Source organism: Musa acuminata, chromosome BXJ1-10 (genome assembly GCF_036884655.1).
Source record: "Musa acuminata AAA Group cultivar baxijiao chromosome BXJ1-10, Cavendish_Baxijiao_AAA, whole genome shotgun sequence".
Lineage (NCBI taxonomy): Eukaryota > Viridiplantae > Streptophyta > Magnoliopsida > Zingiberales > Musaceae > Musa > Musa acuminata.
In genome coordinates, this window is record NC_088336.1 from 23221273 (window position 1) to 23245628 (window position 24356).

At 42.0% G+C, this 24356-nt stretch overlaps 4 protein-coding genes and 2 long non-coding RNA genes across 10 annotated transcripts; 2 read left to right on the forward strand and 4 right to left on the reverse strand.

The window, feature by feature from the left end:
• Window positions 1-376: 376 nt before the first annotated feature.
• LOC135594995 (protein PHYTOCHROME KINASE SUBSTRATE 4-like) lies at window positions 377-2163 on the reverse strand. The gene is made up of 2 exons (XM_065085494.1): window positions 1994-2163; window positions 377-1845 (listed from the first exon to the last, which is right to left on the reverse strand). Exon 2 carries the CDS (start codon window positions 1821-1823, stop codon window positions 582-584), a length of 1242 nt encoding a protein of 413 aa, XP_064941566.1. The 5' UTR covers window positions 1824-1845; window positions 1994-2163; the 3' UTR covers window positions 377-581.
• A 1647-nt stretch (window positions 2164-3810) lies between these two features.
• On the reverse strand, window positions 3811-6487 carry LOC104000598 (WUSCHEL-related homeobox 11-like). 2 transcript variants are annotated; one of them, XM_009422679.3, is made up of 3 exons: window positions 5262-6147; window positions 4594-4769; window positions 3811-4212 (listed from the first exon to the last, which is right to left on the reverse strand). In XM_009422679.3, exons 1-3 carry the CDS (start codon window positions 5752-5754, stop codon window positions 4195-4197), a joined length of 687 nt encoding a protein of 228 aa, XP_009420954.2. In that variant the 5' UTR covers window positions 5755-6147; the 3' UTR covers window positions 3811-4194. The 2 variants fall into 2 exon arrangements, with proteins under 2 accessions (XP_009420954.2, XP_064942766.1); XM_065086694.1 differs by lacking the exon at window positions 3811-4212 and adding an exon at window positions 4225-4463 and having other exon boundaries at window positions 5262-6487.
• A 3990-nt stretch (window positions 6488-10477) lies between these two features.
• Window positions 10478-12320, forward strand: LOC135595579 (transcription factor CSA-like). Of its 3 annotated transcripts, none has more exons than XM_065086697.1 (4): window positions 10478-10708; window positions 10876-11225; window positions 11328-11801; window positions 11881-12320. In XM_065086697.1, the coding sequence occupies exons 2-4, from the start codon at window positions 10889-10891 to the stop codon at window positions 12144-12146; spliced, it is 1077 nt and encodes a 358-aa protein (XP_064942769.1). In that variant the 5' UTR covers window positions 10478-10708; window positions 10876-10888; the 3' UTR covers window positions 12147-12320. The 3 variants fall into 3 exon arrangements, with proteins under 3 accessions (XP_064942769.1, XP_064942767.1, XP_064942768.1); XM_065086695.1 differs by having other exon boundaries at window positions 10479-10732; XM_065086696.1 differs by having other exon boundaries at window positions 10479-11225.
• Window positions 12321-13238: 918 nt separating this feature from the next.
• LOC108951337 (uncharacterized) lies at window positions 13239-16806 on the reverse strand. The gene is made up of 3 exons (XR_001975723.2): window positions 16567-16806; window positions 13925-14103; window positions 13239-13834 (listed from the first exon to the last, which is right to left on the reverse strand). It is a non-coding gene; the product is annotated as an uncharacterized LOC108951337 (long non-coding RNA).
• A 775-nt stretch (window positions 16807-17581) lies between these two features.
• On the forward strand, window positions 17582-21837 carry LOC135595580 (uncharacterized). 2 transcript variants are annotated; one of them, XR_010480479.1, is made up of 4 exons: window positions 17582-17722; window positions 20521-20665; window positions 21085-21239; window positions 21324-21837. It is a non-coding gene; the product is annotated as an uncharacterized LOC135595580 (long non-coding RNA). The 2 variants fall into 2 exon arrangements; XR_010480478.1 differs by having other exon boundaries at window positions 21085-21837.
• Window positions 21165-22566, reverse strand: LOC104000596 (NAC domain-containing protein 58). Its single transcript, XM_009422676.3, has 3 exons — window positions 22255-22566; window positions 21873-22177; window positions 21165-21780 (listed from the first exon to the last, which is right to left on the reverse strand). The coding sequence occupies exons 1-3, from the start codon at window positions 22412-22414 to the stop codon at window positions 21337-21339; spliced, it is 909 nt and encodes a 302-aa protein (XP_009420951.2). The 5' UTR covers window positions 22415-22566; the 3' UTR covers window positions 21165-21336.
• Window positions 22567-24356: the final 1790 nt, after the last annotated feature.

Here is a 24356-nt window from a genome sequence, read left to right on the forward strand (position 1 = left end):
ATAAATAAATATAATACATCATCATCATCATCAGATTAATATTGAAAGTATATAAGAAAATAAAATGCATATGTATTCACAGGAATCTATTCCAAAACAAAGATGGAAAGCTTGGTCAAAGGTGGTACAATCTTTAGCTCTAAAATGTAATAAGGACAACATCAACAACATGCAGGCCATTTCTTGTAGGAGATTCCATAACAAAACATATCCCTTATGTCCTCTAATGATCAAAAGAAATCAAAAGTGTTTCACGAGGCTTGAGTTGATTTTGTCTACATCATGCTCGCCACCATCATAATTTGTCATATTTCATGATCATTGGTGGTGAGGAAGAAGAGGAACAGACAACAACATGACTCAAAAGCAGTTCTCGTTTGGCTGCATCACCGAGGTTTTGCGCAGCAAAATGTTATATAATTTCTGTGATAAATCGTTCTTGAGAATGTTGATTGTTCATTTGGCTTCATGTATTATGTTTATTATTGCAACAATCCAAAACGTTTTGGCAGCAGAATTCTGAAGAAGAAAACAACACGCGGGCCGTATTACGTTGGGCTTCGGAACCATCACAGACCGGTTTAGCGCGTTCGAACCGCCCGACGATGCGGGTCGGACCCGACCGGGGACGACACTCGGACCGGGTTTGGCCCCACGCTCACCGCCTTCTCGCTTCGGCACCTCAGAAGCCCGCTGCCTCTCCACCGGCCGCCCGCGGCCGCCGCGAAGCGGAGCTCGCCGCAGGCGGAGGCGGCGCTGTGGAAGTTGGCGAGGCTCGCGCGGTCGAGCCCTTCCGCGGTGGTGACGCTCACCCCGGTCGGCGGCGGGGCCTCGAGGAGGTCGTCGCGGGAGTCGAGGGAGTCGCGGTGGCGGTACGTCGTCTGGGTGGAGAAGCTCTCGATCTCGAAAAGGTCCGAGCTGGCGTCGCTTGCCGCATCGTCATCCGGCGGTGGCTTCGGGATCGGCGCATGGTCAGAGAACGGGAAAACTGCCGTCTCCTTTGATGGCTGGAAGGCCTCCAGGGGCGTTCGTGGTGGCTCTTCGGCGAGGTTGAAAAAGGACGGGTTCAAGATGGAGAAAGAGAAGCCATCGGAATCGCAGAATAGGTTGCTGGAATTAGCCATCCGGCAGCCAATTTCCGCCGAAAATGGCGTCTCTAGCGAGAAAAGGTCCGGATTTTGGGGTGGACTCCCTGGAGTTGTTATCTTCACCTTTATCGTCTCCCCGGAGCCAAACTCGTTGTCGATCTCTTCCCGCGTCGCGCCCTCCGGGATGCTACTGAGACCCACTTCCCGTGTACTAAAGCTGAGATTTTTAGAGGACGGCGACGTCCGTAAATCCAAACCGGAGCGAATCGGGCTTCTGGGCTGGGAGCACTTCTCTTCGACGACGACGGACTTCATCCCCGAGCACGGGCAGCTGCGACCGAATAGGCGGCGGGCGACGGAGGAGGGCCACTTGAAGCGCAAGGCACTCGCGGTGACGGCGACGGACCCGTCAAGGGCAAGGCCCAAATGGCTGTTCCAGCTGACCTCCGACGAGGCGGTCGGCGTCGCGTAGAACGAACAGGTCGGGCCGTGCCTCGCATGACCATCAACCGAGGAGAGCGAAAAGCCGCTCCGTTGGGCAGAAAGGTTGCACCTTTGGGCGGGTCCGTTGAGAATTATGGTCCGCCTGATGGCGTCGTGCTCTTCTTTAAAGCAGCGGTCCGCGTCGAAGATGCTCAGCTCGCAACGGCCAATGCGGCGGCCTTCGTCGGCGAAGGTGGCGGAGTCCCTGCTTGGCCTCCGAGCAAAGCTTGTAGTTACTCTGTCTCTGTCCATCGCACACGCACACCGCCTAACTCTGTCAAGAGGAAAACAAGATGATTGAAAACTGAATAGTTCAGCAGATGATTGAAGCCATTGAGAGGTTTATATAGAGTTCAAATAAACAAATTTAAAGCTTTTTCTTGTCTTATCTAATAACTCTTTTGTTACGAATGCATACTTACAGTGTTGACTTCAAAGCTTTGTTTACCAGCAAATACTACTCTTTCCAATATGTTCAAGATTCCAGGTGAAATCATATCAGATCCTAATGATGGAAGGGAAGACAAATCTTTGAAAGCTGGGGTGATCAATGAACACATGTTTTGAACAGACATGGCTTTCTTGAGTTGGAATTGGAGCCACATGCAAAGAAGACATCTTAATTAGGCATGATTGCATTATGCCCTGCATGTCTTATATTGGATGCATCGACCATAGACTAGCTTTGGATTTAGATAATTAATCTTGTTTTGTTGTTTCCAGCTATCTGAAATAGTCTGCATAGATCCTTTACTGTTGTTTGAGCTCAAATATTAATTGGACAAACATATCGTCTTTACCAGCATCTGCGGTTGTGCTTTTCCTCTCAAAAGACCAAAGAAGATGAGTTACTGCAATCATTCATAGACCAGGAAATGAGGTTGATGAAACTGACCCTTCATTACTACACTGATGTTCCTTCTACTCCAACAATGAGAGGAAAAGTGCTGAGTGCATCTTGTCCACATGCTTCGTTGTGCTCCCATTCTTGCATGTTGAGGTAGCATAACACATGAAGGTAGGCTCATGTGTTTGGGAGACATAAGAACACTAAGTTCTTGTCAGATCTTGTTCATTAACTCTGGCCTCATAATCTTCATCTAGAATCTGCCTACACTTTTGATGTAACCTCCATGATGAACTCTCAACCTTTCAGTACATACTTGAGGCTCTGTTTTGTTGTGTCTCCATGCAGAGTTCTACAGTGAATCTATCACTTCAGTGGACACAATGTCTCTTGGTCATCTAACAGCATTGCTTTGATGCTTTTTGTCTGTATTACAAGGATGAAAACACTAGTTTGTGCACACAGCTGCTGCCATTATTTCCTTGTCTGCAGATTAGATTGGGTCAAAAAATGCTGACATTATATGGTTGACATGATTGTTGTATTTATTATGTTACATCAGTCATGTAACCTTAGCATGAATTGACCAACTAGCAGTTTGATAGAGGTATATGATACACAAAGTTGTGTAATGATAGTTGCTAAGATGAATTACACAATCACTTTAGTCTTCCCCTATAGGGTAAGATTTGAAGTAGTTTGAGTGCAAATCTAAGGCCAAAATCCACTGATTCTCTAAGCTACAGGGTATAGTTGAAATGCCTGCTTTGATTGTTTGGAAAGATGAGGATTTCATGGTCATTCAGAATGCGAGAAACATGTTTTGTATAACATGAAATAAGAATGCAGTAATATTACAATTAGATGTAAGGACATATCAAAGAAACATGAACTTTGGTTGTACTTTGTAAGATCTAGCAGAAGAGTCAGTCATAAAAGAAGAAAGGAGGAAGCAGCAATCATTTGGTTGCACCAAAAGATCAATTCATTAAATAAGAAAAAGAATGACTTCTTTTGATTGTTGTACAGTAGTGTTTCTCCTTGACATCAAATTTATAATAACAAGGATATCAGCAGAGAAAAATAGTTTTTTTTGGCAATTGTGTTTTTATTTTGTTTTTTGGTTGACCGAATTGGCAATCGAGTTGAGAAAAATATATATTTTTAGAAATTAGCAAAAATAGTTTGTACAATGCTTGTTGTCTTCCTAGTTAGAAAATGATCATGATATACCTTGCTCAACCAAAGAAAAAGTATTCCTTGGTTGACATATTATATTCCAATTTTTGGCATGAATTAGAAATTAGCTTCATCTTGTCCATTATAGCTTTTGAGGGAAATCATTTTATCTTGAGAGATGTTTTCAGTCATGTCCATCTTGTAAGATTCAGAATAATCAAGGAATTCATAGTTCCAAGTTGTACTGTTTCTGCTGTACTCCACAAATGCAATTGGATAAACAAACATACAAATACAATATGTTTGTTTCCTGTTCTCCCAAATACAAACACCAGCAAGTGCACACAAGTTGAGACTCTTCAACACCCTCTTTCTTCAATCTATTTGAAGAATAAGACTCTTCAACACCATAACAGTAGAAAAGCTACAGCAGCTTTAGCCCCAGTGGAATAAGACACATGATGTGGTGGCAGCTCATTGAAGTGTCAAGAAGAGGTGAGCTCTCTTCTTCTGAGACCCAAATCAATGAACCATCCTAAGTTCTGGTCAATGAAATCATTGAAGTCATTTCATTCTGCTGATGCCATCTGTCTTACACTAAGTAGATTGAGATACCTGTCAAGGGACAAGAAATCATATGAACCTTTTTAGAAACATTAGGTTTACATCAAAACACACACAAACATTAGAGAGAGAGAGAGAGAGAGCCAAAGGATACAACTAATTTGAGCATGCTCATTAAAAATCATGTGTCTTCAGATTTGTAGCCTTTGCATAGAGTAGGATAAGAAAACAAATTGTTTTACTGTCTGGCAATATAATTCCAAATGATAAATAACATAGAAGCATCAAACCAAGATAAATTCCTGCATGAGTATATATAATAGTGTTTAGAGATCGAAACCAATGATTCTGAGCATCAGCTGAAATGAACTAAATAACATTTCTATGTACAATTACCAATCACATTGGCATGAATTAAATAGAGCAGCTCACCAAGAAATAACTTTCACCCATCTGCAAGCTCTGCAGTAGAATTCCATATTCATTGATCGGAAGAAGCTCCCCAGAGGAATGGACAAGCATCACATTTTGGCCAAATGTAGCCCTCAAATCTATAGGACCCCTTGGAACCTCTGAAGGGATGCCATTGATGAAAACAGTAATAGTCCCTGCATTCATGCAGCTAATAATGAAATTAATGCATGTTATCTCTGCAATATTCCCCTCAGAATCATAATTCAATGAGTAGAAAAGCAGTGTTCATGAAGGAGCAACTGATTAATATGCATAGTTTATGCTCATCATGTATGCTTTCCTGTGATCTAGCATATATAGCAGGTCTCATCAACATAACAGGAAAAACCAAAACCAATGCAGTAAATTGCTTGACAATCTGCTTCTCTTCTTGCTCAAAGAAGATACAAAGCTTCCTTATAGTCGACAAAGTGAGTACAAGGATTGTAATCCGAATTTAGTTGTGATCTATTAGACTGATCAAAAAGATGTTCTTGTTTTGATACTGTAAAAAGCCGTGATAAAAAGGAATTCCAGTTTGATGAATTCAATCCAAGAGAGCATTGGTCTAATTTAATTGAACTAAATGCCATCAATGTTCGATAGAAAGCTTGTGCAAAAGGGCGAACACATAACCATGCACTAACCAGGTTGATGGTCTAGGGAAGGGCACACATGAGGATTCTGGCCACTGCCCATGAAGCCCATCTGGCGTGAGATCGAGAAGAGATCATCACCACCTCCGTCATGCACCACCAAGCTAGAGAAGGAAGAAGAGGCAGAAGAAGAGCAGGGAAAGAAGCTGCCTCCTCCGGAAGAGTTATTGGACGATGTGCTCGACGAGCTGGAGGAGGCTGGTTCGTACAGAACTGCACCACCCGAAGCTTGCAGCTGCCGCTGGCGGCGGCGGGACCTCGATCTTCGGTTCTGGAACCAGTAGAAGACGTTGGCATCGCCGACTGAGCCGAACCTCTCGAGCAGCTTGCGGATCCTCACCGTCTCCTCCTTGGGAGGGTTAACCATGCCGCTGTTGAAGATGGACTCCAGTATCAGGATCTGCTCCGGTTTCGGGGTCCAACGGGAGCGGACGGCCTCCGCGGCGGTGGAGCTGCGGTTTGGGCTGTTCCTCTGCTCATCCATGGCGATGGTGAGGTAGGTGATGGTGGGAGACCGAAGTCAATCGGAGTGCAAGAGGAGGAGGCGGAGGAGGAGGAGAGAGAGAGAGAGAGAGATCAACAGTGCTATGTGCACAGATCGCCAACCACACAATGCTTCCACAACACAACAAGCGTGTGCTGAGTTATTTATAGATGGAGAATTCTCTTGATCTAATTAGAACAGACTAAGATGGCTATAGAGACATCATAGATGTCTTCATGCAATTAATCTGCTGTAATTGCATGCTCTTCCTAACAATTCATGCATCGAACAGATTAACCCTCATCAGGGAGGGCACCTATGTGCATCATACTTCATGGTTCCAGAACACAGTGTGAGCTTCTTCCTAGGTTTCTCGTGTGGACGGTCCAAAGGGTGGCAAGGAAGGGTTTGGCTCTGCACTGTAGAGGAGCATGTGATGCATGGGGATGTGGGACGCTCCCAGGAATGGTCAAAGAACCACAGCGCTAATTTATTAGGGCTGACGTCGTGTGGACGGGCACAGAAACCCAGAGATGACAGCAGATGAAGAAGAGGAAGGAGGTAAAGGGTTGGCCCAAAGTTCGGTTCACTTTGCCGTCTTATCACAGCAGAAACCGATATGACATCGGAGACTGCGGAGGCCTGATGGTGTTGCTTGGCTTTCTCACCATTGTCCCCCCTCTCCCTTCCACGGCCACCGAAGGACCATCGTTCGTAGTTTCCCTTCACCATTTCACATTATTGGCTGCGATAATAGCCAGAAACCATGCAACTCCATGCATGCAGAGCATCACAAGCAAGAAAACAAGGCATTTCGATGGCCTTCTACCTTTCACATCACGTGAAACGGAGTCTATCTTCTTCTTGTCATCACAGGTCCAATGGAACCACAGCATTTCTGACAGTCTTGCTCTGATTACCATGGAATATTTCCTCGAAGTTCTTTACTAGCATGTCGTTTCTGGATCTAATTATAAGGCAGCAAAAGGACAAACCGCCCGGTGGAATAATCTGATCCTTGATTACGTGCGTTAACTCTTTCCATCACATAGTGAAACCTGCCTAACCCCTTGTTTGGTGCAGAGACTCATCTCTGGGAATAATTCTGTCTTCCATGCGCTTCCTTTAGTACTAACAGCACCCTAGAAACTAGGGCATGAGACCGGAGGTGATGATTCATCGAGCAAATGGAAAAGAAACCTACCTTTGGTTGGTGACATTAGTCAAAAGAGTGAAGTGTGGGGTTTCATCTCTCAGGTTGCGCCTTTCTTTTAAGCACTTGAACTATACATTCTGCACCATCAATGATGAGGATGTGATCAACCTGCTCTCCAACGAAGATGTTGCATGTCAATGTTTGATGCTGCAGCTGCGTCAGTTTCCTCTCTCAAAGATTCTCAGATGGGCCCTCCATGTGCTACACTTTTTTTGGTGCAGCCTCATTCTTCGTTTCTAAGTCGATCTTAGAATATGTTTGCACTCTGTCTTTTAAGGTTTTCTGTTGTTTCTATCTGCTCGATTAGATCTTTAGATCAGATCTATGATCTATGATCATGCACCTAATAAAAACTATACTTGTAATGCTAAAAGAAAGGCCCAAAAAAAATTACAAGTTTTGTACTATCATTGAGGAGTGGATGCAAAGAACCTTTTTTTCTGATCCCCTTTGCTTTCGGAATAGTTCTGATCTCGACTGCATACATTGAACGACTCCATAAAGGACATGAAACATCATAATTATGCAGACAATTCGGTGTCTTTTGTGAGCCGGAAAAGCCGCTATCAGTTGAGCTACTGAAATGGTCTGCACATCGATCATCCAAGTTCTATGCGGCAAATCAACTGCTGCATCCACCTGCACTGATGGAATGCATGCACGCTGCAGCTTCATCAATGTAATCCACCGTATGCAAGTGATTCGTTGAGGAAGCAATCCCTGGATAGGTTCATGCACCTCGAGTCGATGATGATAGTGTGAGGCACAGAGCAAGTACAAGTCCCTGATAATTAACTCAATGCTATGACTGATTGGGACGCAAGTTTATTCTGCTTCGTACGCAGCTCTTGTGTACAAGCAAGCAGCACAGTAGTCCAAGCAGGGATGAGACCAAACGACGACGACGACGACAAAAGTTTGGTGCAGTGGGGAGTTCTTCGTTCTCTAAGCCAACCCTTCTTCCTGTTGCATGTGCATGCCCCCAAAGCCAAGCCATGCGTTCTTGGTCGGTGTCTCTCAGCAGTTTCTCTAATATATTCTCTCCCTCCTTCTCTCTCTCTGCTGCTGCTGCTATTGCTGCCGCTTGGAAGGTGATTGCTGTACTTCACAAGGTCTCGTCTAGGGTTTTGGGCCATAAACGCGTGGAATGGAGTGGATAAACTAGCATGGAGTGGTGAGATGAGATCTTTGGATCGGTGGGTGGCCATGGTGTTGTGCATTCCTTTGCACCCACTGATTCCCTAGACTGCTAACTTGTGATGTCGGCAAAGATTTGGTCGGCTGAGGTGCACAGTTCTGATGTTGATACGAGCTTCCAATATATGATCGGTGTGTAGATCGAGTGTTGTTGACTCTTCTTAGTGATGACGGTCCAATAATATGCATCATGTCAAGAACAAATGCTATGAAGACTTCACATTTAGAAAGCCACCCAGCTTAATTATGAGCTTCATGGGCTAACATGCAAATGTCATGTAGCAGATATTACTACAGGACCTTCCCAGCCCAACCTAGTCAAAGCCATAGTCTGTTCTCCTTTGACTTTCCTGAAAAATTTATATAGATATATATCCTTTAAACAAGGATTTTTTTTATTTTTTATTATCATCCAAAAAATAGAAATCCAATTATTATTAAATTATTTTTTTAAAAATACTCCACTTTTTATTTTTCGTAAAGCTATCCTTCACTTTTAAATTTATTTATATTGACCTTTCATTTTTTTACACAGAAAAAAGTTATTTATGACGTAATATGTAAATTAAGAGATATTTTGAAATTGTTTGAAAATAGGAAAAATATGGCACTTTGTGAGGAAAAAATTATGGAGAAATCGCTCATTATTATTATTCCTATAATAATAATAATTATTATTATTATTATTATTTTACGTTTTCTTCACAGTGAGAACTTCCAATATCGTAAGCTCCCTCGATCGTACACGTGTCCTGGTCAATGCACCAACGGCCCCCACGCACGTGTTACCACCTCCCTGTCGCGTCGACGTCACAGTGGAACGCGATAAAAGCGTGAGCCGTGTTCGGAATAGCGAACCGGAAAAGACAGAGAAACGCCTCGGGAAACGAACAGAAAGGCGAGCCATAAATGCGTAACGGAAGGCGAGTTACGAAACGGCTCCGTTACGATGCCCTGCCGTGACCGAGACATGCGTCGTGTACGTCCAATTTAACGCCATCCGTAACGGCCGTTTTCTTCCCGCTCCCCCCCCCCCCCCCCCCCCCCGGGGTGCCATGAAGATTTCCAACCACTGTTGCCAGAGCCCTCGAGAGACTCTGCAGGCTGTAAAAGGAGAAAAGAGTAGAGAGGAAAACAATTTTGTGGGATATTCTTGTCATATATGATCTGATTAAAATGGATAAGAATAGAAAATAGATTGAGAGGAAAATGCCAGAAAAAAAAAAAAAAGAAATGGTTTCGGGAAGAGATAAAAAGGGGCGGGTGAGGGAAAGAAGGGAAGCAGCTCCCTCTGCTGTCTCCCTGCCCACCTGCAGCTGCCCTTGTGGAGGGCCATCACAAGTGGCTGTCCATCATGGCCCTACTCATGGCAGCAGGGAGATGAGTGCCTACTTGCTGGTACCTAAAATGACAAGGTCTAAGGTGACACATAAATCCGAGAAATACAAGTTCTGATGGAAGGAAAACCAAGTGTGTTAAGGTTGTGTGTTCTATTGAAGAGTCAGATGATTAAGCTCTTTTGTTCTGTGGGGACATGAGAGTTGGAACACCAAGTGTTCATGGACACCTTCAATGTGCATGTTTGGTCACCTTCATTAATTATATTTGTCATTCCAACAAGGAAGATTGCCCATGATTTGTAAGGTTTACAGTGATGTCATGGATGTCACATTGCCTCTGTGCTATCTCTGAAGGAAAGAAGATATCACAAGCAACAAAATGAAGATGACAGCTTCAAGACTGATGTGATCTAATCAGTCGACATTCCTGCATTTAACCTTTTCTTTTAAGCAGCAAATATTGACTCATAAAAGGTAGATGGTGGGAGTACGATTAGGTTCAACTGGGCTACTCTGTCAAACCAGTAGTTTTCAAACAACAAAGTGGAATTTAAAGCAAAGCAAAGCAAGCTAATTGGATTATAATACATGAAAGTTTTGTTCTCAGTTGCAGCACGAAAAAGATAAATGTCAAGTGTGGTTGATTACTGCATGCTTATAACACAAATTTGATGAATATAATTCCCAAAGAAGAATATATCAACTTTGGGAGAAGAGTGAAGATGAAGAAAGAAGGAAGGGTTGTGATGAGGCAGTGAAGAAGGACAAGAGTTAGGAAGGGAGTACATGGCTCAGTAAATAAAAGATGGAGGAGAGAACATAAAATGAAATGGCCAACAAGCAATTGTACTGTTGCCTCTGCTTGTGTGAAACAATTACTTCTTTTTCTCTTCTTTTTCGTGGGTTTTTTAATCTTCTGTATTTTCTTTTTCTTATGGGGGTTGACAAAGTAAGCTGAGGTCGGAGTGGTGGGTGCTAATGGACAAGAGAGTTCTGGTGCTTTTGCCCAGGCCTGGAGAGACAGAGGGCAGCTCTGATATAAAGGAGAATGGTGAGAGACTCAGACTTCCAACCCACACGAGTGGCTCTCTTTTGAACCCTGTGCTTGCAACCCCCAATGCCCACACCCTCAGTGCTATCAGTCTAAGAGTAAGGGAAGCATAGAAAGAGAAAGAAGATAGTGGAGGAGAAAGATAAAGAGGTCTGTGGTTTTCTTCTACCAAAGGCAAGCTGACTCTTCCTTTGTTTTCCATCTTTATGTTTCTCTCTCAGTTCCATGTTTGCAGTATGCATCAACAACCTTTGCTTGCTGTTCTAAGGGATCTCATTGCACTCTGGTTTTTTTCCCTTTTATTTTTTGGATTGAAGAAGAAAACCAGAAATGGCTTCTGATGAACCCAAATCCATAGGTGACATGGGATTGTTTGCTCCACCACCACCTCCATCTCCGGGGGCCATGGAATGTTTGGGTGGTGAACGAGCTTGGGGGTTTCAGAGTTTGGCAGGGGGGAAAGACTATCATGAAGGTGAGCAGAACAGCTGCCTAGGTGAGGAAGCTGAAGGTGGTGATGACACCAACCATGAGAGTGGCCAGCAGCACAAGCTTTGTGTTAGGGGTCACTGGAGGCCTGCTGAGGATGCGAAGCTCAAGGAGCTCGTGTCTCAGTATGGCCCCCAGAACTGGAACCTGATTGCTGAGAAGCTAGAAGGAAGATCTGGTACTCATCCGGAGTGAACATTTTGCTGATTTGTGCAGTATCTAGATGTGTTTTTGATGATCTTCCTCTGCTTCCTCATCTTGCTTTTGGATTACAACACAGGGAAGAGCTGCAGGCTGAGGTGGTTCAACCAGTTGGACCCAAGGATCAACAGGAGTGCCTTCAGCGAGGAAGAAGAGGAGAGGCTTTTGGCCGCGCATAGGCTTTACGGCAACAAATGGGCACTGATTGCTAGGCTCTTCCCTGGCAGGACAGACAATGCAGTCAAGAACCATTGGCATGTCATCATGGCCAGGAAGCACAGGGAGCAGTCCAATGCTTACAGGAAGCGGAAGGCCTCCAACCTTCCCTCCCTTGGCCCTCCCCCAGTTCAGGCCATCCTGTCCAGGAGGATGGAGGTGAACACCATCATCCACGCTTGCAGTGGTGAGTCCACCATCACGAGCGCCAGAGATGAATCTGCTTCCACTTGCACAGACCTCTCCCTCACTTCCTTCACCAGCAGGGCTTTCCCAAACCTCCTCTACAGATCCTGCCCAACCCACCAGCCAACACATCCCTGTGATATCTCCATTGGTATCAAGTCCTTTCTCTTGTAAAAGATTGTTTCTTGTGTTTCTCTTTAGGTATCTGATGGCACTGACTCTACATGCAGTTAAGGATGGAAAGGTCCACCCTGCAAGGAATGGATGCCACGACAAGTTTGGTGATGCCGGTCGTGGCTTTTTCTCTGGAGTTGCTCCCATGGAGTTGGTTCCTGGGGCTGATCAAGCTGCTTACTCTTGTTCAACCACAGAGGCCTCAGCGAGTGGCACAGTGGTCTACCGCAGGAGCAATGCTTGGCCCCAAGCTGAACCTGATCATGGAAGGGAGAAGATTAGGATACCCTTCATAGATTTCCTAGGTGTTGGTGCAACATAGGAAGAGGGCGACAGGGGAGGAGAGTCCAATGAAAGAGATTGGAAATTTTGTGAAACCAGTTCTGCTGAGACCTTTAATCCTAGTAAGATTCCATGTTCATTGTCCAAATCTCAGACATAAAATGGTTTGCATGGCCACTCGGTTTCATAGTGCAAGTGGTGGTTCAGAACTCAAGCTTGTGCTTTGGAAAATCTCATGATTGCTTTGGTGTTTACTGCTAACCTAATCAACATAATCTTCTCATTCTACCCGCACTGATATAAGACATGTTCCTGCTTAGAAGTTAGAACAGTCTTCAGACACAGTCAATGGATCCTCTCTGGTTTGCTGGAGAAAATTCTGGCAGCCCAACGTGGAGATGATTCTGGAGAGGTCGCTGCTGCGTTGTCAGATTTCTCACGTAATCAAGCAGTCAATCTTCGGAGCAGATGAACTGCTGTAACATAATCTAAATGATTGAAGCAGGATGGATGATGCGAAGATGTTGGCATGGATGTTTGTGCATGACCATTCCAAGCCTCATTTCCCAGATTTTTTTTCTTGATGACTACAACTCGACACCATTTGGCTGCAATAAATGTCATTGAATCAATCCAATGCAGTTCGGACACTTCACACTAAAATTAAGGAACAGTCAGAGCGTTCTTGTTGATTCCAAACGACATTACTGCGTCTGTCTTCGTTCGATCAGGGATTTACTGGGTTTGGTTTCGATGCAGAGGGGGGAAAAAATAGATTTAATAGGAAACATCATTTTCTTTGCTACAAGATAATGATTAGGACAGCTTCAGGCAAAATAATTCAGAGGTTGCACCTGGCGATTCTTTCTTGAATCCAATTGCCAATGAGAATGACTGCAGACTTTAGAATGTGAGTTTTAAGCTTGTTTTCGGCTGTTTCTTTTGGAGTTTAGTCTCTGAAGATGATGTTAATTCCTTTCTGGTGGTCAGTCTTTTGTTTGCATCTTAAACATATAGCAGCAATTGACAGGATTCTTTTGATTCCCATTGCCATAGGATAGATTTTTTTTTGATATGGAGAATTAAGTACTGAAAAATCTGATAAAATACAAGTTCTTCCTGATGAAATAGTCATTAAACATTCCAACCTCAAATAAGTCAATCTCATGCAGGATAAACAGTATAGTTTATATATCTTTGGAGTTAAGAACAACAACAAAGATATATATTTCTTTTCTTAACAATAACACATGAGGTTTTAGATGCTCCCAGACAAAAACCTAACTCTCTCCAAGCCATCAAAGAGACTGGTTTTGAAGGCCAGAGCATTAATTTTGCACTGCTGAGCTTCCACCTTGACCACAACACCCTCTTCTCCGGTGGAAGCTGCAGTTTCCAAAGGTTAAAAGGGAGATGCACAAAGCTCGCCAGTGGAACACAGACTGCTTCCCTGAGAACTGTCCAAGCCACTGTGACTTGTTTTGACATGACTTCACCTAATGTCCTGCATCACAGGCTTTCCTTTCAGTGAGTAACGACCCCCCTTCACAGCAACAGGTTCCAAGCTCTTCTGGCCCAGAATTCTAGGGTGGGGCCATGGCTTCACCACCCATAAATGGCAAGAGAGAAACCTGGGTAGGCAGGGGAGAAGACCTCTAGTGTTGTCTTCTTTTCCAACTCTGAGGGCCATTTGGTGATCACAGTGTACTGGAGACTGCCTCCCCAAGCCTGCAATCATGGTGGTGAACAGTCAACTCCCAATGAAGTGGTTTGATCTTTAGGAAGAAAGAAATAGGAGAGGGAGAAGAGACTGTTTACAGTGTTTGACAGGGTGGTGACAGGATGGTTCAGGCTCAAGCCAACCCATCGCAGGGAAGCAGTAACAAGCAGCCAAGCTCACATGTTCACCCCAATACAAAAGTTTGCACTTTATGTTTTGTCTCCTCTTGTCAGCTTCAGATTACATGCAAACCACCTTCTACTATCAAGCTGGTCTTCTGCATACAGAACCAAGTTAGAAGAAGAATATTATACAGTGGTTTGAACAGTAAGAACTGTGTTTTCTTCTAGAATTCAAGATCGTGAAATATACATTAAAAAAACAGTAGAATACAATAATAAGTGCAGTGCTGGCCATCCATGATCATTACTAGTCTGACCCCACTCTAAGGAGGCCATCAGAGGATTGAAGGTGCCATCAAACTAAACCGAAGAGACACCATTTATGGGAGGGAGGAGCAGGTGACAGATGGGACAGGCAAACCAGAACCCATAGGATTCATAAACATGGCCAAGTATTAACACTGGTGAGATTTGGTGATCCTTTTGAGGTGGATCTGATGTCAATTATGGAATCAAAGGAGAGGAGAAAGAACAATGGCCACTGACTGCAGGCACGTGGGAGTCTGCAAGCAGTTGAGAAGGCAGTGCTAACTTCTGCTGAGAAAAAGATTGCTCGATGGCTCTTCTTTTAGGGTAAGCTCAAACCATCCAAAGAAGCTCCAACTTTTGGCCTTGATTCAAGGGGGAGAGGGAGGGGGTGGAAACAGCTTCTGGCCTTCGCTACCCGAGTGGTAAGCGTGACTCAAGTTTGATGGGCACTGGAACTGTTCCATGGAACATCCAAAAAGAGAGACTGCAAACTGCAATAACTTAGAACAGTCCAAGAACAAAACGAAAACTTATCTGGAGAAAGGTAGGTGCATGATTCTGATGTGAAGCTTCAGCCACTTATTCTGAACCAATTGTAACAACTTAGAAGAGTCCAAGAACAAAAATGAAACTTATCATTCCAATGTGAAGCTTCAGCCACTGATTCTAAATCAATTGTAATAACTTAGAACAGTCTAAGAACAAAAATGAAACTTATCATTCCGATGTGAAGCTTCAGCCACTGATTCCAAACCAACTGTAACAACTCAGAACAGTCCAAGAACAAAAATGAAACTCATCATTCTGATGTGAAGCTTCAGCCACTGACTCTAAACCAGCTGTTTGTGCTTCCAATAGAATAAATAAAAGGTTGTATCACACAATGGTGATGTTTATGCTCATTTTGATGTCTTGTGTACAGTTTGCACATATTTAAACATTTTCTTCTTGGACTTCTGAAAGCAAAAGGTGCACTCCAATCCATTAATTTTATGTATCTTGGCCTCATCACCAGGAAAGAATGCATGTGTGTATGAGACAAATAGCTCTTCTTTGAACTAAAAATTGGCCGACCATAGGTTGTGGCAACCTCCTGTGTTCCAAGATTGTCACTGGTACAGTCTATAGTACATGATTACTCTCAAGATCACCCACCATTTGTTTATTTTTTTTCCAATACCACTCCATATTTTCTTTCTGGAAACAGAACAAGTTAATGCAAGTTTAAATCTAAATAATTCCATATTTTATTTCTTTTATAAATCAAAGTAGCTACCTTACCATTAAAAAAGATTAAAAGCACAAAGATCATATGCATTCATGAAAAAGTTTGTGGTCACAACAACATCATCAGCAACTATGAACTACTGCTCAAAGCCAGAAAGTTCAAAAAGGTCAGCATTCGTTTCTCAGAGCACTCAATATATTAATTAAATGTGCAGCAACTTTTGACTTAGATAGAACTTAGAAGAAGCCATTTAATATATTAATTAACAGTACAACTGACAGAGCCAGGGAAGCACAAGCATTGTTGACTATGTGATAGGTTTAAGAGCATCCAAGTTCCAAAGTAGACTGTGGCACTGCCTCCTAACATTTGATACTCTGTGGTACCCTCAAGAAGGCTAAAGGACATTGATGACTACTCCATTGTTCTTTAAGAATGATAGAGTTACTTTTGGTCGGCTAAGCCTAGTCATAGTGCACATTAACAACAAAAAGCAACATCAAAGACAACAGTTAAGTCTTTCTTACTAACAAATATAGTATATTTCATTGAACAATGAGCCTCTGTACTATCTTCACTAGTTGGTAGGATCTCACCCCAAAGCTGCTCTTTCTTTTCTTTATCTTAAGAATTTTCATATGTTTCAAACTGCATCAACACCCTCCTAAAGATTTCTCGAATGAAAAATTCCTGCCTTTAACAATCCCACTAAGCTGGGGTTCTTTTTTTGGTTGTATGAACAGTATCAACTTTCAGCTGTAACAGTTGTTGATATCACAGAAACATTACTAAAAATCTTATCTACTGACACTGTTTAACTAATGACTTTACTTGTTTGTCATGATTAATAGCTACAGTATCATTTACTCCAAAGAGTAAATCTTTGGTGGCAACCTGATAAAGGTTCTTGATTGATGCTACTGGTTAGACCAGTAGCAACTTGTTCCAAGGATCAAGAAACAAGCAATGAACATTTCTTATTAGAGTGATAAGAACAGGTTGTAACTTCATTAGACAAAGTGAAAGATCATATTAACAAGATTTAACAAGACACATTTTCAGAAGAACAAAAAGAGTGAACCTGAGGAGTTGGCTTGGATCAAGTCAATGTTGTTCCCAATCCGACATGACGGTCTCGAATCGAGCTACTCGGCCTTTCCAATGGATCGTCGGCTCGAAAGTCAGCAGGCTAGCTTTTCCAATGAAACCCTAAAAGCAGGAGTGAACAAGAAATGGAATAATAATGATGCTGATATCAGCCTTCATCTTCAATGCCTTGGTGGTAAGATGAAGGAAAATGGATGTGTTGATGAACCTTAGGCATGAATGATAGGCCTAAAACAGATTATATATACGAAAAACAATGTGTATGTCCACTTCGAATCAACAAGTTAGATCCTTCAGCATTTTCCCTTTGAAGCAAGACTGCTTCTTGAACTGGCTTTTCATCGATGAGCCTCCCATTCAGCGCACCGGGAGGGAATCATTTCTCTTTATACCACCCTCAATTTGCTGTGGTTGCCACTAGATTCACACGCTCACCCTCGCGGCCCTGAAACATGACCTCGATGCGACCTGGCCGAAATGTCAAAAACACAGTTCTTGAATCCGAATTCCCGGAGGTAAGATCGAATACCCGATGGAGATTAGGGTTTGGTGGATGGCGAATTGGAAAGAAGCCATGGCCGCAGCTTTGTGGTCGAAGGCAATGGCGGTGGGGGTACTCGTGACTGGATACGTCTCTACGCTCAGAATGGGAAGCACACCCACCCTCGGCTCGCCGACGTGGGCTGCATCGATGCAGGTAAGGATGGGCGACAGAGAAGGTCACGTGTCATTCACGTGCCACGAGGGGTGTGTGTGAGTGAAACCAGGCGAGAGTGTTCCAGAGACTTGTGCAGGGGCCAAAAACCCTTCACGCTCCGAACCCTAAACCCACCCTCGCCCAGTCCTCGATTCCTCCTCCTTTTCCTTCATTTAACGATTGGTTGCTTTCGACACTAGGGTTCTTCCCTTACAATCTAACGCCTTGGTTCTAGTGAAAGGTGGGGGATTGGCAGGTGGGGGCGGTGATGGAGGCGGGAGCGAGGTGGAGTTGGTCTTGAAGACACTGCAGTTGGAGCGCAAGCTGTTCTGTTTCGATCCGTAGGAGAATCCCAGGGTCGACCATCGTCGTCCCCGTCGACGGCATAGTCCGGTTCCTCGAGTTGTTCGAGGTGCTCAAGCTTGATTCCAAGGTCGGTTTTCTGGATTACCCAATCGTTTCTTGCACTCTCCCTTTCTTGTCGTGTAAAGGTTGGATCTTTGAACCTTTCGGCTGATGCTTTTGCTGTTTCTGGGGAAAGGCGTTCTATCTTGACACTGGTAAGAGTAAAAGGGTCGCCTTTTGAGTGTATTCATCTCTACTATAAAGTTTCTTTGTCCAATCTGTCTGAATTATTAATCCTTTTTTTCTTGATCGATTTCTTCTTCAAATTGGTTGAATCTTTGACTTCATACTTCGTGCGTATATATCATTCAGTTACTTCTATGAATGTTCATATATTTGGTAATGGTTGTCGCACTTTTTGTAAGTTTTATTCATATCGATCAGTGGTTGTCTATATTGAACATATACGTATTTAGATTTGCCATGTGCACACTTTATAGCTTGCCTGAAAACAGGGTTGTTTTTCTTGAGACTATTATGCATCAATTGTTTACTGTTGCAAATAATGATGCCCATCAGATTGAGGTTTTGAAGCATCTTTATCTTAGTTCCCTCGCCGGCATTGCATGATGCAGGGCAATTCCTGTGCTTGAGAGATGTGTTACAAGCTGCTAGATTCCTTTTAGCACTAAGACCTTCAACAGTGTTGTTGATTGGTTATTCCTCGGCTTAGTTGTATAATTCAAGTTGGGTACTTTGTAGTATGATGATAGTAAGGACTAGAAAATTTAGGTTGCGAGGAACAAAAATAGGCAAAAGAATGGGTGTGAATTTTGAGAAAGAAAAGAAAACAATAGATAAACAGATAGTATTATACTTTGAAGCAGACCCTAATCTGATATCAGCTAATTCTGTACAGCTTGTCATGATTGTTGAAAGAGCTGCCGCAAGATAATCTCCACACTATCGCTTACGTAGAAAAGCAACTATACACATCAGACAACATACTAGGCATGGTATTTGGGGGTTTAAGAATTTGACAGGAAAAAGAAATATAATTGATGAGGTGACGACCTAAATGCCTAATCTGCTGCTGTATATACGTTTCTTATATTTGAACCTCAAGCTTATCTGAATCTTGTTGTAATTCCTAATATATTTGGAAATTACTTGTTAACCTGCTCTTGTTACTTTGTAATCATAACATATCGGTCCAACATAACTTCTTTCGAAGAAGGGAATTGCAGCTGTTCTCATGAATTTATTTACTGAAGGGAAATTAAGGATTTGGGACAACTTTACAAGTCAATTCATGGTCGTTCTCCAAAAGGCAAACTGATAGTCTTGATCTGCTTTAATTATTGTGTTCCTCTTCATAGGAGATTGGTCTCCTTTGTGAGGACACAAAGTGGCTGATGCACTGGATTAATCTGCTTTTGCTTCCACTGGTGCTTAAATTGAGAAACCTGAAACAATTTCGATCGTAAAATACCTTATTAACAGTAAAAATAGGCAAACCATAACTCATACCCAACTGCTGACAGATCTATTTAGTAACCAAGTCTTAAGTAAGCCATTAACACTCGGTTGAAGCTAATATACTGAATATAACACCGCAGATAAATCATATAATGGATCAGTGGTCTTTAATTGATAGGACTCAAAATGACAAATTATTGAACATTTTAGAATCCACTAATGGAATTTTTTGAATAAATCAAATGACCGTAGAAATGTAGGCCTTAAAAGTTGACAGGATATATATAGATCATATAGTTTACAGATTTTTTTTTGGTGTATAATTTGCACGTTATTAGTGTCGAATTTGGTCGCCAATCCTATATGGCGGAATTGATATGAGATATCTCGTTTTCAAAATCTTGTTGCACTTGACAACTAGCTTGTAGCACAAATTTCAAAGTGAGGATCCAATGTGGAAATCCCAACTTGGATTAGCCTGAGGTTTGGGCAGTCCTCGAGATCACCCACAAAATTTTGTGTCGGGAGCATGCCACTGAGGTCTCAAGTTAGTAAACATCTAAAGTGAGAGGTTGAAGACCGAAGAGGTTGGAAGTAAATATCACCGAGTTATAGTGCTTGGACCACAGCTGGAGACGCCTATTTGTAGCCCGGAGTGGTTAGGGATCACTGATGTGGCAGGCCTTGTTGGCTTGTGTGTCATTTTCTAGACATGTTGGGCTCTACGTGTTGAGTTCTGATTGGCTGAGAATCATTATATTGGACTTAATCATATCGATGGTCTTATGTTCTAAAATAATATATTTTATATATTACAATCTAACTATTGTGAGAGCAGTAAAAACTTCATGCTACATTGAACTTATTTAGGATATTCTGAGTCATCAAGATGAAGTTTTTTCTACTATCAATAATTTTGTTATAACTATAAGTTCAAGGTAAAGATTTGATGGGATATCCTAAATAAGATTTGACAGGATCCTCCATGCTGATAAATATATCCTAAATAACTACTACCTTAGAAACAATTATTGTGTTATAACTTATGCGAGGAATTCAATTTGACAGATATATTGATCAGCATGGAGGATCCATTGTATATAAATATCGGTACTGAATTTTAGGTTAACAAGAGGGAGACAGCACCAGATGCTGCATGTGAAATCATCCTGTGTAATTAGGTCTAGATGTCATCAATAGTTCTTACTTCTGTCCCTTGGACAATTTGCTTTTTGGGAATGAACATATGAACTGTTGGAATTTTTCATGGTAACCATATATCATTCATTATCTCTGTATCAGCCAACATGTTGTTGCTCGATCATAAATGACAACACTAGTTTTCACCTTGAGCTTAGTGATCTCATACATTGTCATGTGGAGCTGATGTAACTGTTTCCTTTGCAGACCTCAGAGGCCTCTGTCAACAGAAATCAGAGCTCAATTATTGTTCCTTCAGGAAGTTCTGACGAAGAAGGATCGACAGCATTTCAGAATGTTTTACAAGAGATACATGGAAGAGACTTCATGACTGTTCAGGATACTAGATTAGGTAAAAGTTTGATAAAGTGTTGCACCACTAACAGCAACATATAGAACTTCCAGAATGTCTGCCAGGGCCTTCAGATGATGTTAGAGCTGGATTCATATCAGGCAACAGTGCCCAATTAGCCTCTGGCACAGTTGAATGGTCACGGACTTGAGCTTAGTGATGAATGTTTCTTGAGGCCAAATTTGGATAGGAATCTCGATTTCATGCATCGAAGTATTTGGCATTTGTGTAGATTAATACCAACTTGATCTCAAGCATAAACTAATGAACTAATCGTGGTCTTTATCAGCTTCTATTTCACTTATTAAACCAAGGAAAGGCCTTTTGATCTTCCAAAGTTCTTCTTGTCGATTGCTGCATAAATTTGAGCTGATCTCCAAGTTCAGTATATGTATCTTAGCATTCTCTATCATGCACAGGTCAGCTGGAAGATTCAAGCCCAGCTTGTGATGGAAGTTGATGCACTGACAGGAAGAGCCAACCGTAACATTCTTGATAGTAATCATAATGAGAAGCTGTTTCAGATTGGTTTATTGCTTACAGGAACGTGAATGGTTTACTGGTTTATTCTGCGGTATCCTCCCTCCCTCATCTCTCCCTCTCAAAGGATTCTACTGTTTCACTGGTTTGAAGGCACCTTTTCTCTGCTCTAATGAAGCTATGAAGCTCACTCAACGCAATCCCAAGTGAGAGTTCAGCAGCAGTTGCTGATTGAAGAAGTGTTGCTCGAGTAAGCTGCCATCGAACTGTCCGGAGAAGTGTCTGCCGCTGTCTAAATAACATTCCATCAAGCGCTTCATGGAGTTCTCAGTCGCCGGGACGAATGGCTCCGTTTGGGTTTGTTGTCGATGAGCTGTGTTGGTGTCGCCATTGATTCTGCTGCTGCTACCAGTCGAGAACCGAGTTAATCTTGGTTGAGCCATGAAAGAGGTGTTCTCCGGTCGGGTCATCGTGTCGAACAGGCGCGAGAGTGTGGAGTCGTCTTCGAGGGTATCAGACACAGACGAAGATTCCTGCAGCCTGAGCGAGCGTTGTCGCTCGAAGTTCTCCAGCGGTGGCACGGGCTGCAGATGGCTGTTCTTCTTGTAGATTCGGCACAGCACCCAGTCATCCAACTGTACTTTTGGAACAGCAACAAGAAGACATGAGAAAAAGCAGAGGAATTGGGCATCGCTCTTCTTCTCAGGCAAAAAGTCCTCGGTCATACCCGCATGGAGGAGTGGCTCGACTTCAGTGGCCTGGAGCAACTGCTGCGAGCTGCTTCAGCCAGGCGGTACTCGTGCATGATCCAGTTGGTCTTCAGTCCCCTGGGAGGCCGCCCCTTGTAGAACACCAAAGCCTTCTTAACCCCGATGCTCTGGTTCTTCCCGCTGCTGGTGTGGATCGCCTTGTCGGTGCCCGTCGCCTTCCAGTACCCCGACGCGGCCGCGCGGTTGGGTCGGCGCCCGTTCGGGTACTTGCGATCCCTCGGGCTGAAGAAGTACCACTCTCGATCGCCGTACGTCGCTTTGGCTGCACAATCACAAAACGTCGAACAGTTTGTTGCCGCGGTGTCGGTGGGCTTTTTTGTGAGGTTGCGAGATGCAAACCGGGGAGGTCCCATGGGTCATGCTTGTAGATGTCGACCTCGGCGACGACGGGAACGGGGCAGGGGGAGGAGGAGACTCGGTTGATGAGGTAGTGAACGATGAGTTCCTCGTCGGTGGGGTGGAAGCGGAATCCGGGTGGAAGCGACGCCGGGTTGGACATGGCGCTCCGCGTCGTCTCAGCTTAAGCTTGATGGGGGGTGAAGGCTGGCTTTATTGTGGCCCATTTTTGTCCTTTAGTGGGGGATGGTGTTTAGGACCGATTCGGGAATATCTCGAGTGTCGAGGGCTATTATCGGGCTAATAAGTATTCAAAATACTGCATAAAAGCCTTGTCATATATATATATATATATATATATATATATATATATATATATATATATATATATTGTGTGTGTGTGCGCGTGAGATATGCTGCATAAATGCCTATTAACAATGTTGATAGGTCAAAAATGTATTAGATATGCAAGCCAATAATCAGATTTATCTTTCTTATACTTGATTTTAATATAAAATAATAATAATATGATCGATATCATGATGTGTTGAGATGTTACGTCCTCGACACACTAATATTATGTGATTGATATTCTAATGTTATGATGATCGATATCTTAACTTCACATATCGACTGTTTAATATTGTGTTTGACACCTTAGCATCACATACATTCTTGATATTCTAATGTCATGTGACCGATAAGAAAGTGATGATATCAATTATATCATAACTATCACATATTGACACGATTCTATTAGAACCAATAGAAGTGTGTAATTGTTTTCAATATCAACTAGCAAAGTTTAAGTTTCTTTATGCATTCGGCTTTATAAATCTCGACATTTAATCGATATTTCACTTAAGTATCATAAAAGATTTGTTAGGTATTTATATTATGTTAGGAGATGACAATTGACAACAATTTGGATTTTATCGAGCATGCATATTTTACTCGTTAAATCGAATCCAACTATTCTTACATTAGAATTGGGAAAAAGTTCAGATTGAAAATTAGGCATGCAAATTTATATGGCTAAGAAATTGTGATGGAGTTTCTGACCTTTCCTGCACACCTGCTGTGTTTTACTAACCAAATTTTAGTGTCCTTTAGAGGCTGAAAAATAATATGTATTATAGTTGTTCTTATTTTGCTTAACAAATTAGCTCATGATACGATTAAATTTCATCGTTAATCCAAATCGATAGTATTATTGTGTTTACAAGTGAAAATAATTCATATCAATGATCCAAAGCTGAGAATTTTGTTATAGTATATCATTTATCTCGTATCCATGTCTTCTTTTCTACAAAGGATAAAAGATATAAATTCTCAAATGATCAAATTAGTATGTTTTTGTTTGTTTTCGACATCGAAAATCATGAGTTTAATTTCAAAATATATATTAAAAAAATATTTTTATATGACATTATTTTTTGTAACCACTGATTTAATAAAAACTATTTCTTTTGATGTTTTATTATAAGAACATATCAATATCCATCTTACCATCTGCCATAACTAAAGACTATTACGATGTAATATTTTTAGGCGTATAGTCTGTTTGGTTGATGTTAGGAGTTCATTTGAGTGTTTTTATTGTGGTGACTAAAATATTATGACAAGCTAATTTTCAATTCATATTTAAGCAATGTTATTCTTAAACTATTATAAATACCTATTTGAATCCTATCATGATATATCAAATGGTTTCTAATGTATTTTGATCATTTATAGTATTTTCAAGTATAGACTTTATAGTGTTTTTATTATTACGACTAAAATATTATAACGAGCAAAAACACACAATCAACTTTTTGAAAAATAATTTGGATGTATTTTGAATTAGGGGGACACTATCTAGAAAAACAAAAATGGTGATCTTTTCTAGAAAAATCATCTAAATAATGTGGACTTCAATTTGATTTATTAACATATCATGAATTTTTTTTAAATATAAATAAAAAATATCAAATCATGTAAATCTTGTACCAACCATTACTCTATCATTGTCATTATCCTTTCATGAATTAGAATATTAGTAAAAAAATATAGGAATTCATCCGATGAATATAAATCTAATCATCTCACAGGGAATGTGTAAA

Excerpts from the sequence above, each read along its gene's own strand:
- LOC135595579 (XM_065086697.1), top strand. The coding sequence starts at position 10,889 with ATGGCTTCTGATGAACCCAAATCCATAGGTGACATGGGATTGTTTGCT. Across the intron at positions 11,226-11,327 it reads GAAGCTAGAAGGAAGATCTG|GGAAGAGCTGCAGGCTGAGG; the intron begins GTACTCATCCGG and ends ATTACAACACAG. Across the intron at positions 11,802-11,880 it reads TCCCTGTGATATCTCCATTG|TTAAGGATGGAAAGGTCCAC; the intron begins GTATCAAGTCCT and ends CTCTACATGCAG.
- LOC104000598 (XM_009422679.3), bottom strand. The coding sequence starts at position 5,754 with ATGGATGAGCAGAGGAACAGCCCAAACCGCAGCTCCACCGCCGCGGAG. Across the intron at positions 4,770-5,261 it reads TTCCCTAGACCATCAACCTG|GGACTATTACTGTTTTCATC; the intron begins GTTAGTGCATGG and ends GCATGAATGCAG.
- LOC135594995 (XM_065085494.1), bottom strand. The coding sequence starts at position 1,823 with ATGGACAGAGACAGAGTAACTACAAGCTTTGCTCGGAGGCCAAGCAGG.
- LOC104000596 (XM_009422676.3), bottom strand. The coding sequence starts at position 22,414 with ATGTCCAACCCGGCGTCGCTTCCACCCGGATTCCGCTTCCACCCCACC. Across the intron at positions 22,178-22,254 it reads TGACCCATGGGACCTCCCCG|CCAAAGCGACGTACGGCGAT; the intron begins GTTTGCATCTCG and ends GTGATTGTGCAG. Across the intron at positions 21,781-21,872 it reads CGAGCCACTCCTCCATGCGG|TTGGATGACTGGGTGCTGTG; the intron begins GTATGACCGAGG and ends CCAAAAGTACAG.